Source organism: Nannospalax galili, unplaced genomic scaffold (genome assembly GCF_000622305.1).
Source record: "Nannospalax galili isolate Female #2095 unplaced genomic scaffold, S.galili_v1.0 scaffold596, whole genome shotgun sequence".
Classification (NCBI taxonomy): domain Eukaryota; kingdom Metazoa; phylum Chordata; class Mammalia; order Rodentia; family Spalacidae; genus Nannospalax; species Nannospalax galili.
The window spans coordinates 2,286,248-2,300,070 of record NW_008340140.1 but is presented as its reverse complement, the minus strand read 5'-3'; the positions used below and the strand labels follow the sequence as shown (position 1 = coordinate 2,300,070).

Here is a 13,823-nt window from a genome sequence, read left to right as displayed (position 1 = left end):
TTTTCTTGTTTTGTTTTGAGGCAAAGTTTTGTTAAATTGCCTAGCCTGTCCTTGAACGCATTCTGTAGCCCATGCTTGCTTCCAACTTGTAATCCTCCTGCCTCAACCCTGCTGTTAACTGGTATTCCAAACCTGTGTCACCAGTCCCAGCATTTTATTACTTAACTGTAAAGAAAGAAAGATGGAAACCACATGGAAAGGTCCAACTTTCATAGCCACTGCAGTTTCCAATATTATCGTAGCCTTCGCTAATCTCAAATCACTTTCGTAGTGTCTCCCATATCTGCACATTACCTAAAACATTAAAAAATTTTAAATCTGAAAAATTCGGTATACATATGTATGTTCAATATACATACACATATATATACATACATATATATTCAAGACAGAGTCTTGCTATGTATCCCTGGCTGGCATGGAACTCTCACTGATCCACCTGTCTCTGACTTCCAAGTGCTGGAACTAAAGATGTGTGGCATCACATCTGGCTCTTAAAAATATGTTTAATTGCCAGGTGTGGTGGCCCATGCATTTAATCCTAGCAGAGGCAGGTGGATCTCTGTGAGTTCAAGGCCAGCCTTGTCTACATAGCAAGTTCTAAGCCAGCTGGGGCTGCAGGGAGACCCTGTCTCAAAAAGACAAAATAAATTATATGTTTAATTGACTGTCCATTACTATTAAGTAGGATAGCTGAAATACATATAAAATTAATTTTAGTTTATTAAAATAACCTTGCCTGGCTGGGTGTGGCGGCACACACCTTTAATTCCAGCACTCGGGAAGCAGAGGCAGGTGGATCTCTGTGAGTTCAAGGCCAGCCTGGTCTACATAGTGAGTTCCAGGCCAGCTGGGGCTACAGGGAGACCCTGTCTCAAAAAGACCAAAAAAGAAAAAATAATAATAAAATAAAATAACCTTGCCTAAACAGAGAAATAATGGACTTAAGAGTGCTTCTTTATGATAGCCACACATGCACGTATCACACTGTGCAGAGCAAAGTGTATACCCAGGTGGGGAGACCCTGTGGCAAGCTCGCTGCTGTGCTCCGTGTGGCAACTCTTGGGAGGAAGCTGTCCCGAGGGCTGCTTACCGTTTTGATGGCTGTGATGAAGGTCAAAGCTTCTTCCCCTGCATTCTTCTGAAGGAGCCCGAATCTTTTCTCATATAATACAAGGCAGATGCCTGTCATTGGAAATAACCACCAGTGTTACGCGATCCCAGCCATGCCAGAGTCTGTGATTAGCCAGGTATTAAAGGCTCTGTTCGGAGTCTCATAAAATCGTGGTCTTTTTAAAAAGGAGTAAATGAAGTTGAAAAGGTGGAAAGACAAGGACAAGAGGGAAGCGCAGGGTCACGCTCTTCCCTTTCTGCAAGTCATTTCCAGGGAACAGCCCTCAGCATTTGAACGTGCTGACCAGACATGCACTGTCCTCGGTCACAGGAACAGGGGACAGATGTGTCATCGGGTCCGAGGTCCACTCTGCTTTGACTCAGCCATGCTGTTGATGTTAAGTTCTTGGCCTCTGCTGCCAGGCAAAGTAAACGGAGAGCCATGGCGAGAAGAGAGGCTGGGAAGGTAGCGCAGTGGACAGAGCACTCACTACGTGCCAGATACCGGGCTAGCTAGCACGTAACAGAGGATTTTCTGTTCTGTTTTCCATTCCCATTTTAAAATAAGATTTTCTAGTCTTTGAAATTTTTTTGCAAAGAAAATAATTGAATGAATAGCATTAATACCTGTATTCCCTGAATTAGATGCGGTAAGCAAACATTTGCTCTGACTGCCTTTCTCGTTGGGTGTGAGTCCCCACCTAGTGTGTATGTGCCAGTGTGGGTGGCACCATTTACCAGCGACGATTAGTTCTCATGATGCTTCACTGGTAACTGCTGTAGCAGCAACTGCCTAGAAATAGCGACTTGTCCTACATAACCATGACGTGTTCCTAATGTCCTCAACTCTGACTGCCATGTGACCATTTAGAAAGTTTGTCCTATTGTCCTAAAAACTACCTTCTGTAACTGTTTTCTTTCACAATTCAACATGAAGAGCACTATTTGATAGATGGATAATTAGATCTTAATTTACAAAACAGGATACCCAGGAAAGAAGGTGAACACGGGGCTGGAGAGATGGCTCAGCAGTTAAAAGCACTGGCTGCTCTTGCAGAGGACCTGGGTTCAGTTCCCAGCACCCACATGGTGGCTCATAACCATCTATAACTCCAGTTCCAAGGGATCCAAGCCCTCTGCTGGCTTCCTTGGGCACTGCACACAGTGGTGCACTTATATACATGCAGGCAAACTGCTCATATACATAGAATAAAAATTAATTATTTAAATAATAAGAAAGTGAACGTGGCCTAAATCCATAAAATGGGAAGCAGGGTCTGTCCAAATTCATAGCTTCTCTGACTAGATCCATATTTCCCAAACTTTAGAGGTTGTGCACCTTTTTATCCCACAGTGCCTGGCATGACTACTGGAAATGCATGGCACGGCTTTGGGTGGTCCATGAGCTTTAAAATAATATCTGTTATTTATTTTCATAGCAAAGTATTTATGATAATGAACCTAATTTTGAAATTGGGGAAGTGCTACAAGTTTCTCTCCAAGATAAACTTAGATCAATGAATGAAAATGCTCCCCTATTAATAAATGCAGAGGTTGTTGGTCACGGAGAAGCCTGTAAAGTGGTGCATCATGCATGTAAGAGATTGTTTTACCAGATCATCATTCACAACATAATACCCTTTTCATGGAAATCTAGTTTTAATAACTAATTGGCCCCCTTTGTAAAAGGTATTTTTGAGACAGCTCTAGCTGGCCTGAAACTCACTATGTAGACTAGGCTGGCTTTCACAGAGATCTGCCTGCCTCTACCTCCTGAGTGCTGGGACTAAAGGCATGCGCCACCACGCCCAGATAGGATTTCTTTTTTTAAGTAGCGGAGCACAGCACTGCCACAACATCAGGTCTGGTCTGCCTATACATCACAGTGCTTCAAAGTCACAGAACACAGGTGGAATCAACTCGGGAGTGCCTTGAAAGTAGATTGCAAACTAAAGCCATAAAATTCTACCACTCTGCAAATGTAGCCATTCTTTTGACACGAATGTCTTCTTAATTTTTCCAGAGTTTATCACTGACGTCATGTGTAACAGATCTTATTAATGGCTTATCTGATATCCCCTAAGACAACCTCAATTTTATTCAGGGAGTCAGAGTTGTAGTTCTCAGGCACAAAATCATGATGGATTTAGACGTGTGATAACAATCCTGACTCACCGATGCCCCCGCCTTCTTCAAAACAACTCCAGGAACTCTGTGACCCATTTCAGGCCAAGGGGAAATACTGTTTTGTTTTGTTTTTGTTTTTTCCTCACAGGTTCTTGCTGTGATTCCCAGGCTGACCTCAAAGTCATGGCAATCTTCCTGCATCAGCCTCCTGAATACTGGGATTCCAGGCATGAACTACCACATCTGTCCACTCTTTTTGCTTTCTTTAGAAAAACAATCTCTGTGTGTGTGTGTGTGTGTGTGTGTGTGTGTGTGTGATGTGGTTGTATGTATATATGAGTATAGGTGTGTTCATACCACAGCAAACATGGAAATCAAAGGACAACCTTGGTTGGTCCTTACTTCCCCCTTGTTGGAGACAGTGTACCACTGTTTGCCTTTGCACATACCTGGATTCTCCTCTTCCTATCTCCCATCTTGCCATAGGAGCACTGGGACCATAGGCACATGCTATTGTGTCAGGCTTAATATGGGTTCTGGGGATTTGAACTCAGGTCCTCACGTCTGCATGGCAAACTCTACCCACTGAGCATCTGCGTAGTCCTCTCTGCTTTCATGAGGAAAAGGTGACAGAGCAGCTAACTTCACTCCTCCCATCGCCCCTTGACTTTGTGTAGCTGCAGAGGCAAGGTGAGGGGCAGCTGCTGCCATTTTGCCTCAAACCAACACATTAAGAATGGACTTGTCCTGTTTCACTACCTCCTGGTTCTGCTCATCATGACCCGTTCACGCCAGCGTCTTTGAAATTCCTGACAGTGTCCAGAAGACAGCCTCTTGCCAGCTCTTTTGCATTCCTTATAATGAGAATGTCTTTAGCATAGACGACTCCTCACTTAGGCTCCCCCTTCTCCTCTTGCTCTTTTCCTAGAGCCCTAGACGAAGCCTGTGCTGAAATGTGCCTGCCTGGTATTTGTCGCTCTAGAATCACAGCTTCGTGAGGGCAAAGATGCTACCCATTTTGTTCCTCGTGTCACTGGTACCAAACACAATACCCGGCACATAGCTCTTGTTTAATAAATGTTTGTTGAATGGCTTCCTAAACAACCATATCTAAAATGCTCACACTAAGTGGGTTTGTATGGCTTTTCCCTGGTCTGTGATAATCTGTCATTATGGGAGCATCAACAGAACTGTGTTTTATCCCCAAGCTGCTTGCAAAAGTAAGTGAAGAAGACTGAAAAGCCAACTTACTTTCAAATGACCATTTGTTCAGTTCACTGTACAAGTCTTCAATGCGGCCCCTTTCATCTCTCAGCTCACCTATTCTCACGACAAAATCAGCCAAGACCTTAAAAGAAAGCAACAGGAAAGGCCCATCTTAACTGAGGTACAGGAGGGATGAGAAGTGTCAAGCTCGGTGAGCTCACCGATGGGTTCGTCCACTGCACCTACATTGGCCCGGATGGTGTTCCTGGTGATTAGCACTAATTATATGTTGTCTTCTGGGAGGGACCTTCTCTTCTTGGGGCCCTGTCCTGGGTTATTTCCTGTGTTCTTCCTGCAGTCACCAAAGCTTAAGTTTCAGCTTTGATCTAAAAGTGTTCCTGGCAGTGTGTGTGTGTGTGTGTGTGTGTGTGTGTGTGTGTGTGTGTGTGTGTACGCACCACAGGCTGATACTGGGCATTTTCCTCAGCTGGTCTCCATTTTATTTTTTGACATAGGGTCTCTCACTGAACCTGGAGTTCTACAGTTCATATGGACTGGCTGACCAGTGAGTGTCCAGGGATCTCCCATCTCTACCTCCCTAGTGCTGGGATCCAAATGAATTGCTTTACTGACTGAGCCTTCCCCCAGCTCTGATTCTGGCAGTTTAAGGAGGAAAGCACTGTTTCTAAGAAGAGAGGGTGGATGAAGCCCGCAGGAGGAATTGGACAAATTGACACAGCAGCTCAGGGACTGAGGTGCAGCACTGGCATTTCGTATTTCTGTGTCTGAGCAACTGCACATCACTCCCCTGGCTGTGTGAACTATGCTGAATCGGAGCCAGGGAATCTACACACTCTGGAAGCAGCTCCCGCACTAAATAGCTCTGCGTCCTTGGGACAGCCACAAAGGTCTCTAGATGCCAGCGTCCCAAACCAGTTTGAGATAACTAACGCCTCATGCTTGCTGAGGCTGGAATAGAAACACCCATGGGACAATGTTTCATCTTAACAGATCTGCACAGCAATCCCACCAGGCAGGAGATACTTGCTGCTGTTCCTATTTCCATGTCCCACAGGAGAAACAGCTTGGGGACGCCAAGTCATTCACCCACATAAATGATCCCGAGACAAGGGACAAGTGACTTTGCAGCCCACAGGTATGATCAATGGACATGTTTAAGTTGCTCACATAGTGCATTTAAAAAGTACTTTGAATTTGTTACCATTAAAAAAGGTCAAGAAATTTCACGTGCATTTATGGATTTCTCACAACTTGTCTTCTTGTCATTCTAAACCTCACAGGTGACACTGGGTATGTATTCCCATATGGCCATAGCTAGTTGGATGTGGAGCAGCTGTCTCCGCTAGGAAAGGCTTCACTGTGCTGCTTGTTAAATGTCCTGCTGGGCTTGCCTTAACGATTTTATATTACTTGACTCCTAGAAGCTCCTAAGCCCACATTATCTATCTTGTATGGGTCCAAGTCCAATTCAAAATAAACTTCCAAAGTGAACAGGAGTAAGTAGATGGCTATATATGCTTAAACCTGTCCTCTATCGCCCTCTGTTGGCTAAAGGATATTGTTCAAATACTTTAACATGGCACAAAGTGCTTGTTCAGGCCCACTGTGCAGTTATTTCAGAGAAAGGCTCCTTCCTCGGCACAGACAGCCAGTGCTCAGAACACGTGGCATTCCACACATCTATATTTTCAGAAGTCTAGTCTGCACCTAGACGCTGTTCCCATGTTTTTGGCTTTGCAGACTCCTATTCATGCTGCAAAACCCAGTTCAAATGTCACTACCAATGAGCTTTGCTGGTTAGTCCTCAGAGAAAATGGTGGGCTTGGGCTTTAGAGATGGGAAACAGACTTAGGCGCATGGCCACCTCATAGGTGGTAGAGACTGTGGAATAGCAAAGTCTGTGCTTGTAACTTCCCACCTTGCAGTATTGGTTCAGAAGGTGGGGAAGGAGGGAGGAAGAGGAGTTTGGTTGGGGGAGGAGAGTGGAGAGAGAGACAGCAGCCTCCTGAACCACTCAGGATGCTTGTCCCCACCCCTTTTGCCTCTCCCCCAACCTTGTAGCTGTGACTTGAAGCTCCATGAACAGCCCCCTGTCCCCGAGACAGCTGGCCCCCGTCCAGTCCACAAACCTCATTGATTTTCTTGTCCAACTTCATGACCTCCAACGGCTTCATCAGTTTCTTTTGAAAAGCACCGCGGACCCTCTGCCAGTCCTCCCCTTCCCTGGAGAGAAGGATTACGTTAGGACCCCTCCAGCAGCTACTTCATGAACCTTCAGAATAAAGGAGCCCTGAGAATCCCCCTAGAAATGTACAGGGAATATTCGCATTAAAGGAGTATTTGCACGCTCCACGGTGGGTGGGGGAGGAGTTCACCAGGCCCTCTGCTCCCTGAGGAGCTACAGACAGCTAAAGCTTGCTAGGGGCGGGAGAGGAGTTATTTTCTTCAGAGGTGCAGAGCTGACTGTGCCCGTGCCCCAGTAAATGCCTAACCCCCCCCCCCCCATGCCTACGGAAGCAATCCTAAGTAAATGCAGTGAATCATAAAACACAAACACAAAAGACTTGGGAATAGGAGGGGAAATTAGTTGGGAAGAAGGGGTTCGACAGGATGGCGATGAGAGGGGGGAAGAGAGGGAGGTGACCAAACACATTATATACATGTATGAAATTATCAAAGAGTAATAAAAATTTTGAGTGGCTTGACATTAGGATTTTTTTTGTCTTTTTAGAGTACAGTCCCTTCGTAGCCCAAGATAACAACAGGAAGGTGACGCCCAGATAAACGGGGCTCAGCGCTTTCGATGCGCCCTTGGGGAGGCACGTGCGCCCCGCTCGCAGTCCATCGCCTCGGGGACCCACTCTCTATAACAGGGTTGAGAATTCCGCCTGCTCCAAGTAGGGTTTTCAGTGTCCGCCTTGCACAAGCAAGGTCGGAGCGCAGCGAACTCTGACTCCCTCCCCTTTCCCACTGCCCCGCACGTCTGGGCCTCCATCTTGCGGACCGGACTCACAGGATCAGCAGCCCGTAGCCCTCGTGGCGGTAATCCCGGTAGGCTTTCCAGGGTTTGATCTCCAGTCGCTGGGGATAGGTGCTCTCGGTGCGGTATAGAGCCTCCAGCAGGCTCGGCGAGCCCAGGTGCACAGAGTCGAAGGAACCCAGCTTCATCCGGAAAATCTTGCCGTACTTCTGGTGGTACTCTGCCTGCAGCGGGCGGGCCCAGCGCAGAGTCAGGGCGCATCCTCCTGTGCCCGGAGCGCTTCTGCCTCGGGTCACCAGAGCAGCCTCCCCCACCCCCCGAGGCGGGGGGAGGTCGGGGTTGGGAGGAAGAGAGAACTGGAGCATGACAGACTATTTACCAGAGTGTTATGCTGTTTCTTCAGGCCTCCTTTCCAAAGAATCTCCAGCAGACTGCCCAGCAGTGGCCAGTTGGTGGGTCCAGGGAGGGCGTCCTGCGTCTTGCCACCGGCCATCAGCGGGCAGAGGGGCACCTCTCTTGGCATAGGGGGAGCGCACGCCTTGGATGTCACGCGTCTGGGGGGCTGCCCTAGGTCGCGCAGCTGCTGTAGGAAGGCGACCAGGGAGCGCTTCTTGCCCATGGGACAGCTCATGGCAGCAAGGGGCACAAAGGATGGGACTAGGAGGGACTGAAAAGCGCAAGGTGGTTAGGAAGTGCTGCTGGGATTTGAGATATGGGAAAGAGAGGCAAACGGAACCCGCAGGAGTGATGGAGGGGTAGACAACAGAAACCTTGGCGAGGATGCTGCAAGGTGTGGTGGCTTAGAGTGCAGGTGCCTGCCACAGGGGCCGGGGAAGAGCGGCCAGGGGTTGGTGGCTCTGGGAAGGGGAAAGGGAGGACTGTTGGTCCGCTGGATGGTCTGCAAGTTTGACTTCTAAGGAGTGAAGCCACAGGTCGTCGAGGAGGGTAGGCGTGCTGCCAGCTCTGATGCTCCGGGCCGTGCCTCCCTAGGCTCCAGGACCCGGGGACCTCGTATTTATGTAGACAGAGTATGCCCTGGGTGTCCAATGAGCTCGCTGAGTCGGGCGGAGGGGGCCCGGCTGGCAAGGGACGGACGCGGGGCGCGGGAGGTGGGGTGGGAAAAGGATGGTGTCAGCGGGGTGAGCGAGGGCACCTGGGCCTCGGATGACCGATGCGCGGACGCACTGTGGACTCCACCCCGGAGATAGCTCTGGGAAGGAAGGTCGAGCCTGGGGTTCAGCGGGTGCGCGCCTAGCGTGAGTCTCCGCCCTGCCGTTGCAGGCTGCAGCCGGTCTCCCTGCAGCCCCCGAGGCTTGTACAACCACCGTGCAGGGCCAGAGAGGTCGGTGACGACCGCCCTAAAGGCTGCCGGTGCGCGCCAAGGGAAACAGCCCAGCCTTCCGCCTTCGCAAGACAGGTTTTCCCCGCTTGGGTCCGACTTGTTTTGCAGTGAAAGATGTCTTTCAGAGCCCACGACGGAGGGAAGGACCTGAAGCTAGACTGCATCAAATCTTTTTGATTTGATGTTAGTTACTTACCTTCTGTATGTGCGGGGGGTGGGGGTTCTTACGTTGGGCAAGAAAGAACAAAGTTTGGAGACTTTCCTGCGTGGATGCTTCAGTGTGGGTTGGTAGGGGATTAAATGGATCAGGGCATGTAAGAAGTCTACAGTGATGCGTGTCCACGTTCAATATTCAATAAATAGGGTGGCCGTTGTTAGTTCAAGAGGTTGTGAATTGTGCATGGCTTGCTACGAAGATTACAATTCTTTCCGGCTACTTCCCTACATGCCCCTCAGGCTTCCCTTCTTGTACATCAGCCACGCCCTGCAAAGCCCCAAACAGGCCAGCAACCATCCCGCTTCATCTCTACAAAGTACACTAGACGCAGGTAGAGCTACGCATGTGCTGCATGTAATTCTGCCGATGTAGCTGACAGTGGAGAGCACTTTCCTAATTCCGGAAAGGAAATCAGCCTCTGTTGATTGAAAGTGACTCTAACTGTGAGCCAGCAGTGCCCAGGCAGGAGGTGAGGAACCTCTGCTTCCTCCCAGTGCTTTCTAGTCACCTGACCTAAGATCATCCTGACTCTAGTAACTAGCAAATTTTTCCCTGTTAAGTCTCTTGTAAACATTTGGCTCATTTCTGGCAAACCTTTCCACGTCCAATTCGTGCTTAAACACCTTCGTTTCAAATTTGTCCTAAGATGTTAACAATGAAAATAATAGGTGTAGATGTAATAATTTATACACAATGTACTAGACCTATTTAAATATGCACTGTACAGTATATACATCATATGTTATAGATTTATATAATCCCTTGTGTGTCAATGTAACATATATACTATGTGTAATAGAGTTTAGGACATATGTATAGGTATCATGTATGGACTATGAATAAAAACTTTCTAGAGCTTATGATAAAATAGGTGTTCTACTTTGCTTCTCTGTTGCCGACTGTATTAGTTACTTTTCTGTCGCTGTGTTAGAAATACAATGAGCAAAGGAACTTATAAAAGGAAGAGTTTGTTTTGCTTAGAGTTCCAAAGGGACAAGAGTCCATCACGGCAGGGAGGCATGGTGGCAGAGGTGGCTGGAGGAGGAGCAGAAGCTCAGTTGAGGTTCCCCCTTCCCAAATGACTCTAGCTTAGGTCAAGCTGATCATAAAAACGAACCAGGATGATAGGTATCGTGCATTAAAATGCCCATTTAAATTTCACCCTAACCCAATGTCAAAAACAAAAGGCAAAAGTGAATATAACAGCCCCTGATGTTTAAGGAATTACTTTGCTCAATGGCATGGACCTTTGCAATGGTCCCTGTGGGGCTCACATCCAGCAGCTCTGATTCCAGCCTGACTCCTCGGCATAGATATCCATATATCATCGTTTTCATTGCTTTCTTGAGGCAGAGTCTCATAGCCCAGGCTAGCTCAAACTCTCCATCCTCCTGCTTCCACCCCCACAGCGCTGGGATTACAGGTTTGTCCCATCATGCAAACTTCCCATTGGAAATCCACTCAAGTTATTTATATCATTTTTTTTATTATTTTTATATTGTGTGTATGCATGTATTGCCTGCATGTAGGTAAGTGCACCCATGTCATGCAATGCTTGCGGAGGACAGAAGAGGCCGTCAGATCCCCTGGAATTGGAGTTAGGGACAGTTGTTAGGTGCCATGTGGGTGCTGGGATTCGAACCCAGGTCTTCTGCAAGAACAACCAGTGTTCTTAACCGCTGAGCCATCTCTCCAGCCCCCATCTTTTTTCTTAAACATGAACATCTCAGAATACTGAAAATATTCCTTAAATGAGAACATTCCCAAGGTTAGGCAGGATCTGAACACTATCGTTATGGTGCCTGGCAGAGGGTGGTGTGATGCAAGTGGTTCAGGGTTGATGGTGGTGAAAGTGGATTCCCAATGGAAGACCTGTTTTATCTGCTTCTGACTTGTTGTGTCTGGATGCAGTAAGACTGATGTGTTTTGACTACATTGTTATTTTGGCTATGAGTTCTTCCCCCTTTTTTTCCTTTGTATGCTCAGTGGGAGTACAGATTTCAGATGTGGTGGTCTTTCCTTAGCGTATAGTGCTAAACTTCTTATATACTCTAGAAGTAGGGGCTGGAGAGATGGCTCAGCGGTCAACAGCACTGACTGCTCTTACAGAGGACCTGAGTTCAGTTCCCAGCATCCACATAGTGACTAACAATCATCCACAGCTCCAGTTCCAGGGGATCTGATGTCCTCTTCTGACCTCCATGGGCATTGCATGACACGGGTGCACTTACATACATGCAGGCAGCACACTGATACACAGGGAAAAAGTAAATAAAATATTAATAAATAAATAAATAAATATTCTAGGTAGATACTTAGAAGGGCAGGCTACTATTAGTACCTACCTAGGAGCCAGTAAGAGAAATCCTATTTTAGGGAATCCAGTGTCTGTGGTGCTAAGTAGAGAAAGTCCTCAGCCACTTTTATACCAAATGGAAGGGAAAACACAGAGTTCATTGAAAGCCCATTGAATATATCCCTCATTCATCCTTGATGAGGTCCAGAAATTCAAAACAATTATTGTCAGCACGGTCTCAGGATCTCACCTTCCTCCCTGGGTCCCACACCTCGCCTCCGTCATTCCATAACTTCCATGAGTCATCCAAGCAAGGATTCGGTCAGGAATTCCTAATGAAAGATCTGGAAGTGGCTTGTCAGTGCCTAGCCCCATTCTTAAGACCCATCCAGACCTCCTCTGTTCTTCTAGGAAATCTCACCAAGTCCTGGAAAGGTTAATTAGACCACAGGCTTCCTACTTCACAACCACATGGCATTGTGTCGGGAACAGTTTACTGGTGGGCAATGGTGGGTTTCTCTGTAGTGGAAATTCAAGCCCCTTTCAAATATATGGATGGGCGATACAGTTTTGTGCTTCAAACTTTGGCTAAGTTGGGGGTGAGAGTTTGAGATCTGCTTCTTGATTGTGGAAATTTGGAGAACTGACTTTCCATTTCTTGAACAGAACGTGTTGGCACCATCCTACTTACAGCCAAGCATCAGGGAAGCGGGAGTAGTGACAACAGTCTCATGGGGCTCCCATGAGGCTGCTGCAGGCAAAGTTCTTAGCAATCTAAGGCGTCTAGAAACTTACCTTATAACGTTCCTGCATTGACTTGGTTCTTTCAAATTACACAGAAGGCAGGTGACTTATATGTTCCAATCATTATATTTGTGCTCAACTAAATAGTTGTAATGTGTTTATTAGATTCTTTGTGATGCCGGAGCTTGAATCTAGCACCTAAGCATGCTAGGAAAGCATTCTACCGCTGAGCAAAATCTCCAGCCTTTATATACAGTGTCTCACTAAGTTGTGCAGGCTGGCCTTGAACTCTTTCTGTAGCCCAGGCAGGCCTTGAGCTTGCAATCCTCTTACCAGGGTGTTCCAAGTAGCTGGGAGCAAGTGTAATTTTGATTCAGTAACGCTGTACAGTCAAATTAGGCTGAGGGAAATGAGTAAAGAGACACTTATGGGTTCAATTTTAAGCCCAGCCACTGAGCAGCATGCACGTCTGAACCAGTTTCCTATCTCTGTAAGCCACAGTGATGCTCCCAAAGTTGTGTCCCTCCCATGGGGCTTTTGTGAAGGTAACAGGAACAGGGCCTTGACATCAATCTCACCATCCATGATATTCCTAACTGTAGGCACTAGGCTCTTAAGTCATTGAGGACAAATTCTTTATGGCTTTATCTGCGGGGCCTCCGCCCAATTAGTTAAATCTCCTTGAAATCGTAAGACAGACATCATCATCTTGTTTTGTCTCTCCCGTAACATATGACACAGTACTATTTATGTGGGCCAGCACCCAATAAATAATAGGCAATTGATTATTGATTATTTCCTCATTCCCCAGTGATAGATAAAATGATTAATATCAATGGCTCCTTTGTTTTCTGAGGAAGTTATTGTTAAATCCTGGGGAACCTCATTTGGCTGTCATACAGAAAATAGTCTTATATGACAAAAATAATAGTTTGGGTTTCAGCAGGTTGGATTGAAACCATGTCTCCAATCCTCACGAGCTGTGTGGGCTCGGAAAGCCATCTAGCTTCTCAGAGCCTAGTTTCCTCTTTGGCAAACTTGGTGGTCGCTACATCTGAGTATTAAACATCAAGTAAATCACAGCCGGTCTTCACGGAGGTCTACTCGGCCTGTGTACTTGCTTGGTGATATCTGAGCAGAATTGGGTCATGCTGGTAAATCACTGTTTTATTCCAAGCACGGATAGACGCATCTTAATCCCTCCAGTCCGGTTACATGGGGGAGAACCGTGGAACTGATTCGTTGTTAAAAAAGAGCTGCTTTGTTTTGAAAGAGAGGAAGGATGCAGTGTAAACACTTAAGCTAACATCATTTTAATATTACTTCTGCCAATTCTAATTTATTGAGCAACTACAGCGTGAAGATCAGGCATGTTACTGTCTGTGCTCATGCACAGACACTGTAGGCATTATTATTTCCCATTTTACAGTGACAAAAACTTGCTTTTTAAAAGACTTTAAGCCAGATCTGGGTTTGATTTTTCTTTTAGAGAAAGGGCCTCACTATGTAGACAAGGCTAGCCTGGAACTCACAAGAGATCCACTTGGATATGCCTCCCAAGTGCTGGGATTAAAGGCTTATGCCACCAGCAGATCTGAGTCTGAATCTACCCTGCTGTGTACTACCAGTGTGACCACATCATTTCACCTGTAATAAGGGACTAATAACAGCTGTAATGTGATAATGTTATAAGTATGACCACAAAGCAAGTAACTTCAATTCTAGTTGTGTTCAGGACACCTGCTCCCTGGTACAGGATGGGTGCCTGTCTTCTTCT

General features: G+C 46.7%; 1 protein-coding gene across 1 annotated transcript in view; it reads right to left on the bottom strand.

Moving 5' to 3' along the window:
- The window catches only part of LOC103735781 (1,25-dihydroxyvitamin D(3) 24-hydroxylase, mitochondrial), an 18,961-nt gene extending 10,883 nt beyond the window's left edge, over positions 1-8,078 (bottom strand). The window contains exons 1-6 of the mRNA XM_008835172.2: positions 7,827-8,078; positions 7,481-7,671; positions 6,597-6,690; positions 4,492-4,588; positions 1,094-1,185; positions 264-294 (exon numbers count right to left, since the gene is read on the bottom strand). Coding sequence (XP_008833394.1) covers positions 264-294; positions 1,094-1,185; positions 4,492-4,588; positions 6,597-6,690; positions 7,481-7,671; positions 7,827-8,078 — 757 coding nt within the window. The remainder of the gene's footprint in view (positions 1-263; positions 295-1,093; positions 1,186-4,491; positions 4,589-6,596; positions 6,691-7,480; positions 7,672-7,826) is intronic.
- Between the last annotated feature and the right edge of the window lie 5,745 nt (positions 8,079-13,823).